General features: G+C 37.0%; 1 protein-coding gene and 1 pseudogene across 2 annotated transcripts in view; both read left to right on the forward strand.

Annotated features, from left to right (window-relative positions):
* The window catches only part of MOXD1 (monooxygenase DBH like 1), a 115,246-nt gene that overhangs the window by 64,426 nt on the left and 33,743 nt on the right, over positions 1-17,077 (forward strand). For both annotated transcript variants that reach the window (XM_020987076.2, XM_078155128.1), the window contains exons 6-8: positions 4,505-4,684; positions 5,233-5,335; positions 16,625-16,791. In XM_020987076.2, coding sequence (XP_020842735.1) covers positions 4,505-4,684; positions 5,233-5,335; positions 16,625-16,791 — 450 coding nt within the window. The remainder of the gene's footprint in view (positions 1-4,504; positions 4,685-5,232; positions 5,336-16,624; positions 16,792-17,077) is intronic.
* Positions 11,090-12,563, forward strand: LOC110208936 (glutamyl-tRNA(Gln) amidotransferase subunit C, mitochondrial pseudogene; annotated as a pseudogene).

The raw sequence follows: 17,077 nt of genomic DNA on the forward strand, positions 1-17,077 counted from the left end.
TCCTTCCTTCCTTCCTTCCTTCCTTCCGTCCTTCCTTCCGTCCTTCCTTCCTTCCTTCCTTCCTTCCTTCCTTCCTTTCCTCCTATTTCTCCCTCCTTTACTCCCATTTTCTTCCTCCTTTCCTCCCTTCCTTTCCTTCTTTCCTCCGTCATGTGGTTATGTCAAAGTAAAATGGAATAGTCCTTTCTAGTATCCGAATACCAATTCACTTTAAGTTGTATGTTTTTTTCTTGCCTTAGTTTTCATTATTCTTTGCAAGATTTTGAATAATTTGGCTCATTCAACCAACTTTGAGTATTCCTTTTTTATAGTGATGGCTTATTCAGCATAATATCATGAATCAATGGACTTTAAATAAGGAAAATAGGTTTGAAATGTACCCTAACCACTTACTAGTTATGTGACTCCAGGTGAGTCACTTAGTTTTTCCAAGCCTCAATTTCCTCATCTTTAAATAATAATGTTCATAAGACCTACCTCCAAAAGTTGTTGTGAGAAGCAAATGAGTTAGTGCTATATAAATGTCACGTATTATTATATCTTTCTTCCCATCTTATTTGATGAAATTAAGAAAAAATGGCCCTGAAAAAGTTGATAATCTACTATTATGCTTTTGTGCTTAATGATCTTTGGGTTATTTTACAAGTAGTTTCAATGACTACTTTTTGTAACCAAGTAAAGGTATTCAGAAGAAAGCATCTTTGAGATCCAGTAGCAAACAAGGTGGTGGGGATGGCAATGATGATCAAATGAGGTAATAAATGTAAAATTGCTATAGACATAGGGAATAATCTTAGTTATTATAACTTAATATCCATAATTAATATGTCCTCACACTCTAGGAGTCTAACTACTGGGTACTTTATTTTCCCTTTTTTACTCTACAGTGGGATCATCTCTTAATAACTGTCTTTGTATATAGTTATTAACCATAAAAAAATTCTTACTCATTGCCCTGAAGAGAGTCCAATTTCTTTCTCCCAATGCCTTTTCTTTTCCTACATTTTGGTCTCCTACAAAACGTTTTGCCTGTTCTCTTTTAAATTAGTATTAAGCTCCCACGGATTTGTTTATAAATTGGGGCATTTTCCTTCATGGTTTCTATTCTATGAATTATGAGCACTCAGGAATTATGATTCTTCCCTCTTCTACCCCAAATTTGTTCCAGACTTGACATTTTTATATAAGGACTTATGCTGTCAAAACCCTCTCCACCAATGCATGTTAACATTATATCTATAACCATTCTGTCTTTTAGAGCTGCGCAGAGAATTGAAGAGGCAACTAGGTGGTGCAGTGGATAGAGTGCTGGGCCTAGAGTCAGGGAGACTCATCTTCCTTAGTTCAAATCTGGCCTTTAGATACTTCCTAGCTGTGAGACCGTGGGCAAGTCACTTAACTCTGCCTCAGTTTCCTCATCTATAAAATAAGCTGGAGAAGGAATGACAAACCACCCTAGTATCTTTTCCAAGATAACCTGAAATGGTGATGAGTCAGATATGACCAAAAATTACTGAAAAATAACAAGAGTATGGAAAGATTAAGTAACTTGCTGTGGTCAAAGAGGTATTTTGTGTCAGCGGCAATACTTGAACCCAAGTCTTTCTAAACCCTAGTTCTTTTATCTACTTCACTATGCTGCCTCTTAGGAGTTATGATAAAAAATGACCTTTGGCTTCAGGGTTCCAAACACAAATGATAACATGTGTAAAAAAGTGTGTGTGTGTGTGTGTGTGTGTGTGTGTGTATGTGTTGATGACTCTGGAAGAGAGTGAGGTCAATGACTTCATATAACTGCCTCACTCAATTTATGCACTAATCAAAACATCACCCATACCATTTTGCCATTTTCACCTATCTCAAAGTCCCATGGCAACAGGCAAGTGATAAAGCAGCAGGTCAACCCTGCTGCATACAAGCATCCCAGGCCATAGAACCATCTTCTCACTGGAAGCAACAGTGCAATTCGGCAGCCCACTGAGTATTTGGACAGCCTTTTAAGGACTGCACTATTCACTTCCTGGTGTGAGGAAGGGGCTAGAAAAGGTGCCCTAAAAATTGTCTGTTTCACCCAACTCTAACCTGCTTACCACGGCAAGCAGGGATCCCATCCTGTGGTCAAAATGCAAGCAAAAAAATGTACAAAAACTTCTGCAAAGATGATTTCACTATTGGTACATGGAATATATGCATGCTTATGGACAAAATGAAATCCAGTAAACCTGAAAAACAGGTCGGCTCTTGTTGCAAGAGAACTTAGCAGGTATCGCATGCAAATAGGAGCCCTGAGTGAAAAAAAAAAAGCCTGTCAAATGAAGGCCAACTACTGAAGTTGAAGCTAGATACTAGTTTTTCTGGAGTGACTGCAGTAAAAGGGAGCATTGTAAAGCTGGCATGGGTTTTGCAATCAAAAACTAATCTAATCAACATGCTTGTGTGCCTACAAAAAGGAGTAAATGTTAGGTTTATCACAATGCTATTGCTACTTGCAGGAAAGCACCATGACACCACCATCAGTGCATATTCTGCCACCATGATGAACACTGATGAAGTCAAAGAAAAAATTTATGAATTTTATGACCTGGAGACATCAATGTGCTGAAAGAGGACAAGCTCACAATTCTTATAATTCTTTAATTCAAGAGAAGGCATGGACTACCAGACATGGCAAGGAGTCCTTGGGAAGAATGGGAAACAGCAACAGTAATAATCACTTACTGTTGAAGACTTGTGCATCTTATACCCTGCTCATCACCAACGTTGTCTTCCATTTACCTAAATGCAGTAAAACTTTGTGGATCCATATTTGCAGCAAATGTTGGCATTTTATAGATGATATCATTATGAGGAGAAGAAACAAATATGAGATGTGACAAAGGCAATGTGTGACACAGACTGCTGGACTGATCACAGACTTATCCTTTCCAAGCTAAATATTCGCATTCAACAAAAGCAGTGGCCCCAAGGCAAGATGAATGCCAGAAGACTTAATGATAACAGATTAGAGCACTTCTCCATGCAGGAAAAGTTTGTTGCTAACTTGGTGTGCCTGAATCAAAGAAGGCACTGTGCTCTACTGAGAATTTCAGTAGCTCAAAAGAAACATGAGATGCACATATTTAGAGACATTATTAGTCCAAATGTTCATGTGGACTATTTGTGCCCGACCTGCGGTAGAACATTCCAAGCTTGTATTGGTCTTATCAGCCACAGTTAGACACACTGTACCTTGACTCCAACAAAGTGATGTCATTTTTCTCTTCTTTAAGAACAAAGGATAACAACCAACCAACAATATATACATGAATGAAAGCCTTTGGGCAAATGTCATTTTATAATGTTATCTATCAAAATGTTTATTTGTGGGCAAGCTAGAGAGTAATTTGGAGAATAACAACTGGTTAAACAATTTAAAGTAAAACTCAGTCTCCTGACTCAAGTCAGAGATATAACCACATTTGTATTTTGTTCTCCATCTTCTTTTTGTCCTTGTTGAGTCTTATGTAAAAAAGAATCCTTTAGAAACTGGGAAACCCTGTTGGCTTACTTCTAAGCATCTTTTATATGTTAAAACTCCACTTATATGCATGCATCTGTTTTTGTTAGCATAAGTACCAGAATCTAATACAGGTACACAATGGATCAATTATGGTGGTCTGCAGCATTCTTTTCCCCCCTTTATGCTTCTTATGTATTTTCCTCATTGCAGAGACCTGGAAAAGTAAGTATGGTGTGTCAGTGTTTCCCATAGGTATCTAAATGTGATTCACAAGTCAGACCTTATCATGATCTGAGGCCAGACATAGAGTACATGAGGTGAAGGGTCTGAGTAGTAATGACGTGTTCGCAGATTTGAACTAAAAGCTACATATTTAATTCTCTGGCATACAGATCAATCCCTTAATACTTGACAATAATAGCCCATAGTGGGCATGTTAAATGGCATTTAAGACCATTTTTTTCCACCTGATTCTTCCTTTCTGGATTTTATTCAAATGCTACTAATCTTAGAACTGTGACTTGTTAAGTCATAGAGATACTTGAGAAAAACAAACAAACAAAAGAGTTAAGTCTATATTCTAGCATGAACAGTTATCATCATTGTGTCATTATCATCATCATCATACCCCATATCAAATTCCTTGTAAAGCAAATAGTAAGCCACATTTCTATAGCATTTCAAAGTTTAAAAGGTACTCTTCTTATAACAAACCTGTGGGGATCAGGGTTATAAATGTCATTATCTTTATTTTACAAATGAAGATGCTGGATCTCAGATTTCCCATTGTCACACAATGGAAACATACTAGACATGAACCCAGGTCTCTTCAATCTAAATCCAATGCTCATTTCACTATCCCACATATACAAATAACCACATTATAGTTCAATATAATATTGCTTAAAACAAGTTAGTCACAATGTCTATATACTTTGAATATACCCTTTGCTTGTGTTTTATTAAAATGATTCCATTTCACAGCCCCATTTTCCATTCCTACAGGTTGAACCAGTAATACAGAAAGGCCATGAGAGCCTAGTACACCACATTCTCCTCTACCACTGCAGTAACAATTTTAATGAGAGTGTTTTGGATTATGGCCATGAATGCTATCACCCCAACATGCCAGATGCTTTCCTGACCTGTGAGACTGTGGTCTTTGCTTGGGCCATTGGTGGTGAGGTAGGATTAATAGTTAAAAAGCCTACAATTTGTCATCAATGTGTAATCACTTTCTGCATCTCTAAGGAATGCTGTCTCTAACATGCTTGGCCCATTTGGCTTTCAGAATCAATGCACAAAGTTGAAAGAGAGCTGGGTCTTGGTGTCAGGAAGACCAGGGTATATATATCTTACCCTTTCCTCATAGAAGCTGTCTTATATTGGGCAAGTTATTTAACCTCTCATTTCTCTCAGGTAATTCTCTAAGGTTTCAAGTAGTGGAATAGTTGCTGATCTGACTTGGTAGGAGTTTCCTCATTCAGAATTGCCTGAATACATGAAATAATGGTCCCTGACCTTCACCCCTAAAGCAAACAAATAAAGAAAAATGGCTTTCTTCTCTCCTTTCCTCATAGGAAATAATTTTACCAAGCCATCTAATTTTGTTTTTATGGTATTAAATATTTGGTAATTCTGGAATTTCTTTGAAATCTGAAAGTTTGTAGATTAAAATTAAAGCTTTCAGTAGGGAACATGTTATAGTGATTTACATAAATCTCGATTCTTAGGGATTTTCATATCCTCCTCATGTTGGCTTGTCCCTGGGTACACCATTAGACCCTAACTACGTTCTTCTGGAAGTTCATTATGATAACCCAACATATCAGGAAGGTGAGTTTCCTTTTTTATATATATCTTTTTTACTTCATATTTATAAAAATGATATTTTATGAATCTTCCAAAGGCACTCACTAGGAACTCAGACAAAAGAATACTGCTTTGCTTACAGGAGAATTTTGTGGAATTGATTTGAATCGCTACATGCATGTGCCCTTCAGTTCAATTATGGTATAGAATATCACAAGTAATGCTTTGTGGCTTACTGTATAAGTCTTTGAGGCACCTTTGTTCTAGAAAAGTTCTCCAAATGAGGTAAATATACAAATTACCATTTACTTAACATTGTAAAGTGGAAGTATTTGTATCATCTAGCATGTTATTTTGTCACACGTGGGGCAAAAATCATAAAGATTGCCTTTAAGATCTAGTAAGACTATCTTTGGGGCAGCTAGGTGGCGCAGCAGATAGAATACAGGGTGTAGAGTCAGGAAGAGTCATCTTCCTGATTTCAAATCTGGCTTCAGATACTTTACTAGCTGTGTGACCCTGGGTAAGTCACTTAACCCTGTTTATCTCAGTTCCTTATCTGTAAAATAAGAAAGAGAAGGAAATGACAAACCACTCCAGTATCTTTGCCAAGAAACCCCCAAATGGGATCATGAAGAGTTGACATGACTGAACAACAAAAGACTATCTTTAATCACTAAGTTTACTTATGAAATCCATCAAGGATAACCAGGTACAAAGAGAGTTTTGTTTTTTAGTCAAAATAAGCAATACCTTAAGTCTAACTAAAAAAAAAAAGAAAACACATTATATTGCCTTCAACCTTAAACAAAAAAGGTATAAAGATGTAGTGCCCTGAAAAGAATGCCAATTAAAAATCTGCTATAGCTATTTGTTCTGCTGGCTTTTTCATACTGAATCTATTCTCCATCTTCCCTAGGTTCTCTCCCAAAATTAACCTGAGAAATTTAAAATCAAAACTTCCCTAAAATAGCAAAAACTGTTTTAAAAATCATACTGTTAATCTGTTATAGGAATAATGTTTCCCTTTAAGGAAAATACAATAGTGGGAGGAACAACAATATTAATTTTACTACTTAACATTGGCACACATCACATATTACATTTATATAGGACTTTTAACTTTCCAAAGGACTTTCATAGCTATCATCTTTTGCTCATTTGAACATTCTTCAGAAACGGTATAAGTACTTTGCAAATTAGCAATTTGATATAAATGAATTCTTCCTCTATTACCTGATAGAATGTTTTGAATCTAGGGGTTTATGCTACTTTGTTTTCTTTGCTATATCCATTTACCATTAAGAGTCAATGAAGGTACCACACCACATATGTCAGACTAGCTAACATGATAAAACAGGAAAATGATAAATGTTGGAGAAGATGTGAGAAAATTGAAACATTATTGCATTATTGATGAAGTTGTGAACTGATCCAACCATTTTGGAGAGCGATTTGGAAATGTGCCCAAAGGGCTATAAAAATGTGCATACCCTTTGACCCAGCAATAGCACTTCTAGGGCTATATCCCGAAGAGATCATAAAAATGAGAAAAGTACTCACATGTACGAAAATATTTATAGCAGCTCTTTCTATGGTGGTAAAGAATTAGAAATTGAGGGGATGCCCATAAGTTGGGGAATGGCTGAGCAAATTGTGGTATATGAATGTAATGGAATTCTATTGTGCTATAAGAAATGATGAGCAAGTAGACTTCAGAAAAACCTGGAAAGACTTATACGGACTGATGCTGAGAGGAGTGAGCAGAACCAGGAGAACATTGTACATATTAACAGCCACATTGTGCAATGACTAACTTTGATAGACGTAGCTCTTCTCAGCAATCCATGGGTCTAAGACATCTCCAAAAGTCTAATGGTGGAAAATGCTATCCACATCCAGAGAAAGAACTATGGAGTTTGAACGCAGATCGAAGCATACTATTTGCTCTTTTTTCCCATTTGTTTTGTTTTGTTTATTCTTTCTTGTGGTTCCTCCTATTGGTCCTAATTCTTCTTTACAACATGACTAATGTGAAAATGTTTAACAGGAATGTATATGTAGAGCCTATATCAGGTTGCATACTGTCTTGGAAAGGGAGGTAGGGAAGGAGGGGGAGAAAATTTAAAACTCAAAAGCTTATGGAAGTGATTGTTGAAAACTAAAAATAATTTTTTTAAAAAAAGATTCAATGAAAAAATTGAACATGAGCTCTTTTTATCAGTTTAGGGGAAGAAAGAACTAAGATTTGTTTAGTTTTGTTAATTTTTAGACATTCATCATTTTACTAATATTTGGGGAGATTGCCATTTTATCTTTTTAAATGCATTTTTCTAGGGATTTGGACTGTCTGTGGCTTGGAGCCTTCACAGCTGCTGTGTATCTGCAAATAGGGGGCTCTGAGTTCTGGGGATGCAGCTGTGGAAAGCTGGAAGCAACCTCCATTATAGCACAGCTGTAACTGTGCCCTCTGATTAGCCACATTTCTTGCCCTAAACCTGATACCAAATAACTCAGCATTAGTGTTCCATTGTTGCAGTAATTCTGACTAACTGACCTCTTACCTTTTTTCCCCCTAAGAATTTTATATAGAGTGGTGGCTCTGTACATGAATAAGGTCAAGGAGTTTGTGCAAAAAGTAGTATACTTTGGAATTCTACCCCTGTAATGGCTGGTGGTGTGCCTAAACTATTTGTTTCTCAGGGAAATGTTGTGAAAACTGGTTCAGGAGAGATGTTTTTTTTCTTCTTCTCTGTCTTCAGAAGAATGTGGATCTCTGATGGTATTCATCTTTGACTGTATATAACAGAAAGGAGTGAAGGGAAGGTCTAGAGTGGTCAATTACCAGAACCACAGCTGATAAGAACTGGTTGCAAACTAAACTGACTGATTTTGCCAATAAGATTCCACCGCCCCATCTATCTCTATGTACATATAATCTAATGGAGAGGGGACATGCAAACTATATACAAACAAAATATATACAGGACAAATTAAAGATAATCTCATAGGGAACGCACTAGCATTAAAGAGGATAGGGAAATGTTTATTGAAAGTGGGATAATAGCTAAGACTTAAGACTTGTAATAAGAATCAAATGAGATAGCATATTAAAGAGTTTTACAAAACTGAAAGCGTGATATTAATGTACATCTATTGTTGGCTAACTGTTGAGTCTATCATCTTTCTGTCAGAACATGGGTAACATGCTTCATCACTGGTCCTCTAGAAAGCTCAAAAATTTAACCTTCATTTAAAGAATAAGAAGATATGCCAGTCCAGCACAGATAAAGGGAAAAGATGGGTTGGGGGTATTTTCTTCCTCTTTGGAATTTAGTTAACCTTTCCAGTCAGTTGCTCTGGAGCAGTTCAGGTTTTCCTTGATAACTATCTTATCTTCTACTGCTGATGCAGATTATAAAACTCTCCTTGTAATCAATTATCAGGAGGGCTGTCTTAAATGATAGGGAAGGAGATCCCTTAGAGGTGAGATAATAAAGCTCAAATAAAGGGTGTATTTATTTAAAATTCACAAACTGAAGAAATTTTAATTAGAAATCAATGAGCCAAATTTACTCTGTGGGAAGGTGTAGCCTACAAAGGAAAGCTATTGCATTGACCAGAGTTCTTGAATCTTTCCAGTTTATTTGTCTTTGCAATATAGTTGTTATTCAATGAATTGTTCTCTAGGTTCTATTCACTTCAGTCTGTATCAGTTCATACAAGTATTCCCACCTTGTTCTGAAATCATGACTTTTTGTCATTTCTTATAGCCCAATAGTATCATCACTACATTCATATAATACCAGAATTTTTTCAAACATCCCTCAATTGACACCCCTCCCCTTAGTTTCCAGTCATTGCCACCACAAACAAAAAAAGAACTGTCATAGATAGTTTTGTACATATGGACCCTTATCCTCTTTCTTGGATCTCTTTGGGATATAAGCCTAGTACTACTATTGCTAGGTTGAAGGGTATGCACGGGTTAGGAAGTCTAGGGGCATAGTTCCAAACTGTTTTCCAGAATGGCTAGAATAATTCATAGTTCTAACTGAGCATTAGTGTGTCTATTTTCCTGCACACCCATTAACATTTGTCATTTTCTTTTCTGCGTCTTTACAAATCTGATAGGGGTGAGATAGAACCTGAGTCACTTTGATTTTCCTTTCTTGAATTGTTAGTGATTTGGAGCAGTTTTTCATATAGCTGTTGAGAACTTGGATTTCTTCCTTTGAAAATTGATCACTGACACTTTCCATTAAATTTCTCCCCATCCCCACCTCCACCTCTATCTTCACCACTACCCTATAGTGCTACCTTTATAAGAAATATCATAGTCAAGCAAAACTAACCAGCATATTGGCCATGTCTGAAAATACATACTCATTCTGTACCACATCTCTTCTAAGAGGCAAGAAATATACTTCACTATCAGTCTTCTGAAGTTATTATAGGTCACTGTGTTGATCAAAGTTTTAAAGTCTTTTACCATTGTTTTCCATTACATTTTTGCGATAAATACCTATTATATTCTTAGTTATTTCACTCTATATCCTGTATACTTTCTTGGCACTGTTCTCTTGGTTTGTCTCCTATGAGTATAACCATTTTTCTCACCTTCTCAGTGTTTGTAGAATCAACATCCATATCATGAGCCCTAATTGTGAGTATAACTCAAAGATTTGCCTTGGGCCTTCTGCTTCTCTCTCTCTCTCTCTCTCTCTCTCTCTCTCTCTCTCTCTCTCTCTCTCTCTCTCTCTCTCTCTCATCTCATCAGTTCCCTTGGTATGCAGATGACTCCCAGATTTATATACCCTGCCATCATCATTCTCCTGAGTTCCAGTACTGCATGACTATTAAACATTTCAGATTGGATGTCCCATAAATGCCTTAAACACAACATGTTCAAAATAGACCTCTTTATCTTTTCCCTTAAACCCATTCTCCTTTGAATTTTCCTATTTTTATCCCTAGCACTTAGAATCATATAAAGCAATAAGTACTTAATAAACAGTTATTTGATTGATTTATTCATTAGTTCACATAAAGTTTACAAAGTTTCTCAGAATTCTTCCCATTAGCCATTTATTATAGTGTAATAATATTCTATTAGATTCATTCATCAAATTTTTATCCAATTCAATATTGATGGGTATCTACTTTGCCACAATAAAAGTTATGTGTGTATATATGTATATGTATGTATGTATGTATGTATGTATGTATGTCTTTGTGTCTGTGTGTATATACCCATTCTTTCTGTGTTTGATCTCCTTGGGAGCATATGCCTAGTAATGGTATTGCTGCATCAAAAGCCATGTACAATTAGTAGGGGCTTTTTAGTCACTAAATTGTTTTCAAGAATAATGAGATTGCAAGATTGTGGATTAAGGGCAGTCACCCAGCTGAACTCTCCCAACATTCCCCTCCAAACAACTTTAAAATGTCACTGTAAATCAAATTTTGGAGTGGCAGAGCCAACAAAAAGTCAGGGTGAGATTTTTTTCCAGCCTAAGAAAACTAAAGAGGTAGGCAGAAGAAGTCTCTAACACTGACGTAAAGGTCAGTACAGGTCCAGACCTCATACATGTGGTGGGGCAGCAGTGGTCACAGAAGCTCTAGCAGCAGCTTTGGGAGCTCTCAGGCCAGAGATGGTGAGGGCATTGGACAACTGCTCAGAAAGAGATTATAGAGGACCCTTCACTGTCATTGGATATGGCTGACTCTGATTGGCAGCTCTATTGTTCATATGCAGTTCTAGGTCATGGTTCCAGGATGAAGAGGGGCATTAGTGAGGTTAGTCACAAGTAAGCAGGGACCTTGGTCATTGTACCAAAGGAGAGAGGAGCACTAGTGTGTGCAGCTGCAGAGGACTAGGGATACTTTCTTAGTAAAGACCAGAGCACAGACCAGGAGAGCAGTGACCATACCCCTCCCAGGATCACACCACCTTGGAAGCACCAAAAACTACCAGATCTCCAGAACTATCTATGAAATTAGTGGTACAAAAAGCTTGAAATTGGGGAAGGTGCCTTCCCACCCTCAGGTGAGCAGAGCCCAACTTTACGATGAAGTTCAAAGTCAATAATAAATAGGCTGGAAAAATGAGCAAACAACAACAAATAATTTTAATATAAAAAAACTACTACCATGGCAAGAAAGATCAAAACATTAACTCAGAAGACAACAATGTGAAAACAGCTACAAAAAAGCCTCAAAGAAAAATGCTAATTGGACTCAAGCCCAGTAATAATTCCTGGAAGAGTTAATGAAAGAGATGGATGATACAGGAAAAATTCAGAAAAGAAATGAGTGTGAGTCAAGAAAATTATGAAAGGAGAATTAACAGCTTGGTAAAAGAGACACAAAAAATACTGATGAAAATAACACCTTAAAAAAAATAAACAGGTTTCTCGCTCGCAGTGAAGCCTGTGGCCCGTGGCGTCGGACGCTCCGAGCGGCGCTCCGGGCAGGGCGGGGCCCCGGCGCGACGGGTGCGGTAGCGGGGGCGCCGGGAGCACGAGTCGGGAGCTGCCGTTTGCAGGGAGTGACTCGGAGAAGGCCTCGGGCCCCAGCCCAGAGAGGATCGAGCACCTGGAGCGCCTGGCCCTGGTGGATTTCCGAAACCGCGAGGGCGTGGCGCGGCTGCAGGCGGCCATCGAGTTTGCGGGGCAGCTCCGCGCCGTGGACACGGACGGCGTGGCGCCCATGGCGTCGGTGCTGGAAGACCGGTGCCTGTACCTGAGAGCAGATGACGTGGTAGAAGGCAGCTGTGCGGAAGCCCTGCTACAGAACTCTCAGCAGACTGTCGAGGAGTATTTTGTGCCCCCCCCCCAGGTAACATCACTCTGCCAAAACAAAGTGAACAAGGTCCAGTCCCGAAGAGTTAAACGACGCTCTGAGGAATGGTGCTCACAACAGGAAACAGTGTGGAGGACACTTGGGAAAGACAAAGCTGAAAAAGTTCCTGTGAACTTCCTCCACGTAATTGGGCCCTGACCCTTTTCTCCTCTCCCCGCTCTCTCCAGAAGACTGGGTGAGGATGGAGAGCTCTCAAGTGAGCTCCTGTTGCCTCTAACAGAAGTCAAGGAAGGATACTTGTGGACTTGGAGAAAAGCTTCCCAGGAAATGAATGGAGTATTCACTTAATACCTGAGTCACATGCTGGAAGTGTCCTGTGGTTAACTTGTAAAATCACCTTTGGTTCAGTTTCTGGCACACGATTAAATAGAGTAAGTTTCTAACCAAAGTGCACTTTTGCCCAATAATTTATTTCTTCCTGATCACAGACTAGATGCAATCTGAATTATTCCTATTTCCTCCCTCACTATTCCTAGTCTCTTCTTTTATCAATGATTTCCTCTACAGCCAAAGCCTCCGTTCAAAGAAAAACTGAGACTGAAAAGGGTAGCACAGGGTTTCATCTAAGGCTAAACCCTCATCAACTCAACTTTCTTTTCCTTTCTTCCAGTATAGTGCTCCATTCAAGCCCCTTCTGGCCACTGAGAAGCTTTGTCCATGTAACTTCTCATTCTTTTAATCCTACATCTGCCTGGCACAGAAAAATGAACTTACATAATTAAAATAACAACAACTTGTAAATTATTAAACTTTAGAAATATATTTCTAAAAAATAAAAATAAAAAAATAAACAGAATTGGCCTAATGTTAAAAGAGGCACAAAAATTCACTGAAGAAAAGAATCTCTAATAAGCAGAATAGGCCAAATGGAAAAAAAAGTCACTGAATACAAAATCTCACTGAAGAAAATAATTCCTCAAAAATTAGAATTGGGCAAGTATGATCTAATGGCTCCACAAGACATCAAGAAACAATAAAAAAACAAAGTCACAAAAATGAAAAATAAATATAGAAGAAAATGTGAGATATCTCATTGGAAGGCAACTGATCTGGAAAATAGATCAAAGAGAGATAATTTAAGAATTATTGAACTGCCTGAAAACCATTATAAAGAACCTAGACTTTATATTTCAAAAAAAAAAATTGAAGAAAACTGTCCCAATACCTTAGATCCACAGAGTAAAATAGGCATTGGAAGATTCCACTGGATCACCTCCTGAAAGAGATTTCAAAATGAAAATTCCCAGGAATATTATAGCCGAATTTCAGAGCTCCCACATCAGTGAAAAAAATACTTCAAGCATCTAGAAAGAAACAATTCAAATACTGTGGAGGCACAATCAGGATCATACAAGATTTAGATGCTTCCACATTAAAGAAGTGGAGGACTTGGAATATCACATTCCAGAAGGCAAAATAGCTATAATTAAAACCAAGAATCACTTACCCAGCAAAACTGAGTTTTTTCTTTCCTTCAGGGAAAATGAATATTTAATGAAATAGAGGGCTTTCAAGTATTTCTGATAAAAAGACCAAAGCTAAATAGAAAATTTGACATTTGAACACAAGACTCAAGAGAGAGACATAAAAAAAGGTAAACATGGAGTAGTCATAAAGGACTCAATAAACTATTTACATTCCTATATGGGAAGATGATACGTGTAACTCTTACGAACTTTATCATTATTAGGGAAATTATAGGAGTTTACATAGGCGGAGGGCATAGGTGGGAGATAATTATATTGGAATGATTCCCCCGCAAAAAAAATTAAGGGGAAAGAAACAGGGATGCACTGAGAGAAGGGGGAAAGGAGAAGTAGAATACAAAAAAGATGTACAAGGAACTGTGCAGGCTGTGCTTAAACCTCACTCTCAGAATTATTTCAAAAAAAAGAATATGTATACACACACAATTGTGTATAGAAATGTAACTTATCCAATCCAGTAAATAGGAGGGGAAGGGGATAAGAGAAAAGGGGGGTAATGATCAAAGGTAGGGCAGATTAAGGGAGGCAGTGGTTAAAAGCAAAATAGACTTTTGAGAAGGGGCAAAATGAAATGAGAAAAAAGAAGAAACAAGATAATGAGATGGAGAGAAATGCACAGTTATTAATCAAAACTGTGAATGTGAATGTGGATAAGTTAAGCCACAAATGGTTGCAGATAGCAGACTGATTAGAAACCAGAATCCGACAATAAGCTGAGAACAAGAGACACACGCAGGGTTAAAATAAAGGGCTGGAGCAGAATCTATTATACTTCAGATGAAATCAAAAAGGTTGGAATAGCAATTATGATTTCAGATAAAGCAAAAGCAAAAAAAGACCTAATTAAAAGAGATGATCAGCAAGACTGCATTTTGCTGTAAGGCACCATAGACAGTAATATTGTACTGAGTCAAATTTATAAAAGTAAGAGCCATTTCCCAGCTGATAAATCATCGAAGGATATGAATAGGCAATTTTCCTAAGTAGAAATCCAAAGTATTTATACTCATATAAAAGTGCTCCAAATCACCATTGATTAGAGAAATTCAAATTAAAACAACTCTGAGTTCTGCCTCACACCTTCAGAAATGACAAATGCTGAAGGGAATGGGGAAAATAGGTTCATTAATGAACTGTTGGTGGAGTTGTGAACTGGTCCATTCTGAAAAACAATTTGAAACTATGCCCAAAGCTCCAGAAAACTGTACATAGCCTTTGACCCAGAAATAACACTACTAGGTCTATATCCTAAAGAGATCAAAGAAAAAGGAAAAGAAACTATATATATACAAAAATAGTTATAACAGCTGTTTTTGTGGTGGCAAATAATTGGAAATGGAGGGAAGGTTCATCAGTTGGAGAATGTCTGAACAAGTTGTGCCATATAAATGTGATGAAGCACTATTATTCTATAAGAAAGGACAAGGTGGGGTGGTTTCAAAAAAATGGCAAGATCTATATGAATTGATACAAAATAGTCTAAGCCAAATTGGTAAATCATTGTGCACAGTGCCAGCAATGTTGTTATGATGATCAACTGTGAAGGACATGGCTACTCTGATTAACACAGTGATCCAAGACAATTCCGAAAGACTCCTGTTGAAAAATGCTATCCACCTCTAGAGAGAGAACTGATGAACTCTGAGTGTAAATTGAAGTATTATTTTCTTCCTTTTTCTTGTTTTTTTTTTGAAATATGGCTAACATGGAAATATGTTTTGCATGATTTCACATGTGTAACTGATATATTATTTGGTTTCTCAGTGGCAATGAGAGGGGATGGGAGGGAGATAATTTGGAACTCAAAATTCAGAAATAAAAGAATGTTAAAAATAAGTCATACATTTGGGGGAGAAGCAAAATTGGATTAATGGATAAAGAGAAAGAAACAAAGTACAAATATGTAAGCTCATACCATGATTTATTTAAATAAATTTGAAAACACTAGTAGATAATTCCAAAGTAACTATAGTGTAAGTATATTCAAGAGTTAGTACAGAAAGCTCTATACTTTTCCCTCTGGAATTGATTTTCATAATGATTAGGCACTAAAAATCCTGTCATAAAAGAGAAAGAGTATATTGTATCCAGTACACTATTCTCACCAAAACAAGAAAGAAGACTAACATTTAGGAAGGATTTTCAACAACTAATGAAAGTCAGAATTTTTTTTTTGTTAAACCACAATTAACCAGAAAATTTAATTAAACAGAACACCCCATTGCTCATTTTTAAATCATTCCTGTTATACTATTTTTATTGAATTAGACAAAATACATATTATTTTAAAATGTTAAATAGAGTCCTTTGGGCACTATTTACAATCACTTTGAACTTTAGACAATTTCATAAACAGCCACATGGAGATACTTTATGAGGTCAGCCTCCACACCTGAAGAATCAATGGATTTCATGATGATAGCTTTGTGTGAGATGTCAGAGGGTCATAGATTGACAATGAGCCAAAAAGGGAGTTGGAGTTAAAACCACATTGGATAGGGTTTTTTTTTCTTTTTATAATTAGCAAATCAGTCGCAGATCAAGAGTTATTCATTTTTATTTTGAAACTATTGTGTCTCAGTTCAAAATTAAACAGTTACTTCTTTGAATTATTCTTGGTACAGATGAATGACCTTTAATTTAATATTTGGTCTTCATATTAGAGGAATGTGGCATACCAGGTAGGTGACTCAGATTTCTGTAATTTACTGTGAAATTTGACAGTGGTTGAGGTAGTGTGAGGAGCAGAATAGTTTGTCTAGCTCTCCACTAATGACTGGCCTTTTAATTAGGGCTTTTCAATTCTTACAATGCTTTCATGTATTGCCAGCTTTATTCCTTCATTGCAGAGTTTTCATTGCAGAAAACTAATGAACCCAGCTTAATAGACTAGAGAGTAATGGTATTTTATTTTTTCTTTTACAGGGTCAAACTCACTTTCCATCATGTGCTTTTATTACAGGCTTGATAGATAGCTCTGGACTGAGGTTCTTTCATACCACCATTTTAAGGAAATATGATGCTGGGATAATTGAAGCAGGTCTCTGGGTCAGTCTCTTCCATAACATCCCTCCAGGAATGCCTGAGTTTAGATCAGAGGGTCATTGCACTCTGGAATGCCTTGAAGAGGTAAGTATCTTGTCTGACTTCATTGGTTAACATAATTTATGCATTACTAACATTCTCAGAAAAACGTGTGGTAAAACTTTCAAGAAACAAACATTAAAGTAAAGGCTCTGAATTTAGCTATTATTGAAGATGTTTGCTATGTAGTATTAAGAATACACCTATTATTAAGGACATGTACATATTATTAAGTGCAATTTATTTACAAATTAAGGGTTCATTTCTAAGGGACATACTGCAAAGACAAGTCATCACTTTTTAATATTGGTTTGGCATTTAAGAAACACAT

Source organism: Phascolarctos cinereus, unplaced genomic scaffold, assembly GCF_003287225.1.
Source record: "Phascolarctos cinereus isolate Bilbo 61053 unplaced genomic scaffold, phaCin_HiC Scaffold_5;HRSCAF=322, whole genome shotgun sequence".
Classification (NCBI taxonomy): Eukaryota; Metazoa; Chordata; class Mammalia; order Diprotodontia; family Phascolarctidae; genus Phascolarctos; species Phascolarctos cinereus.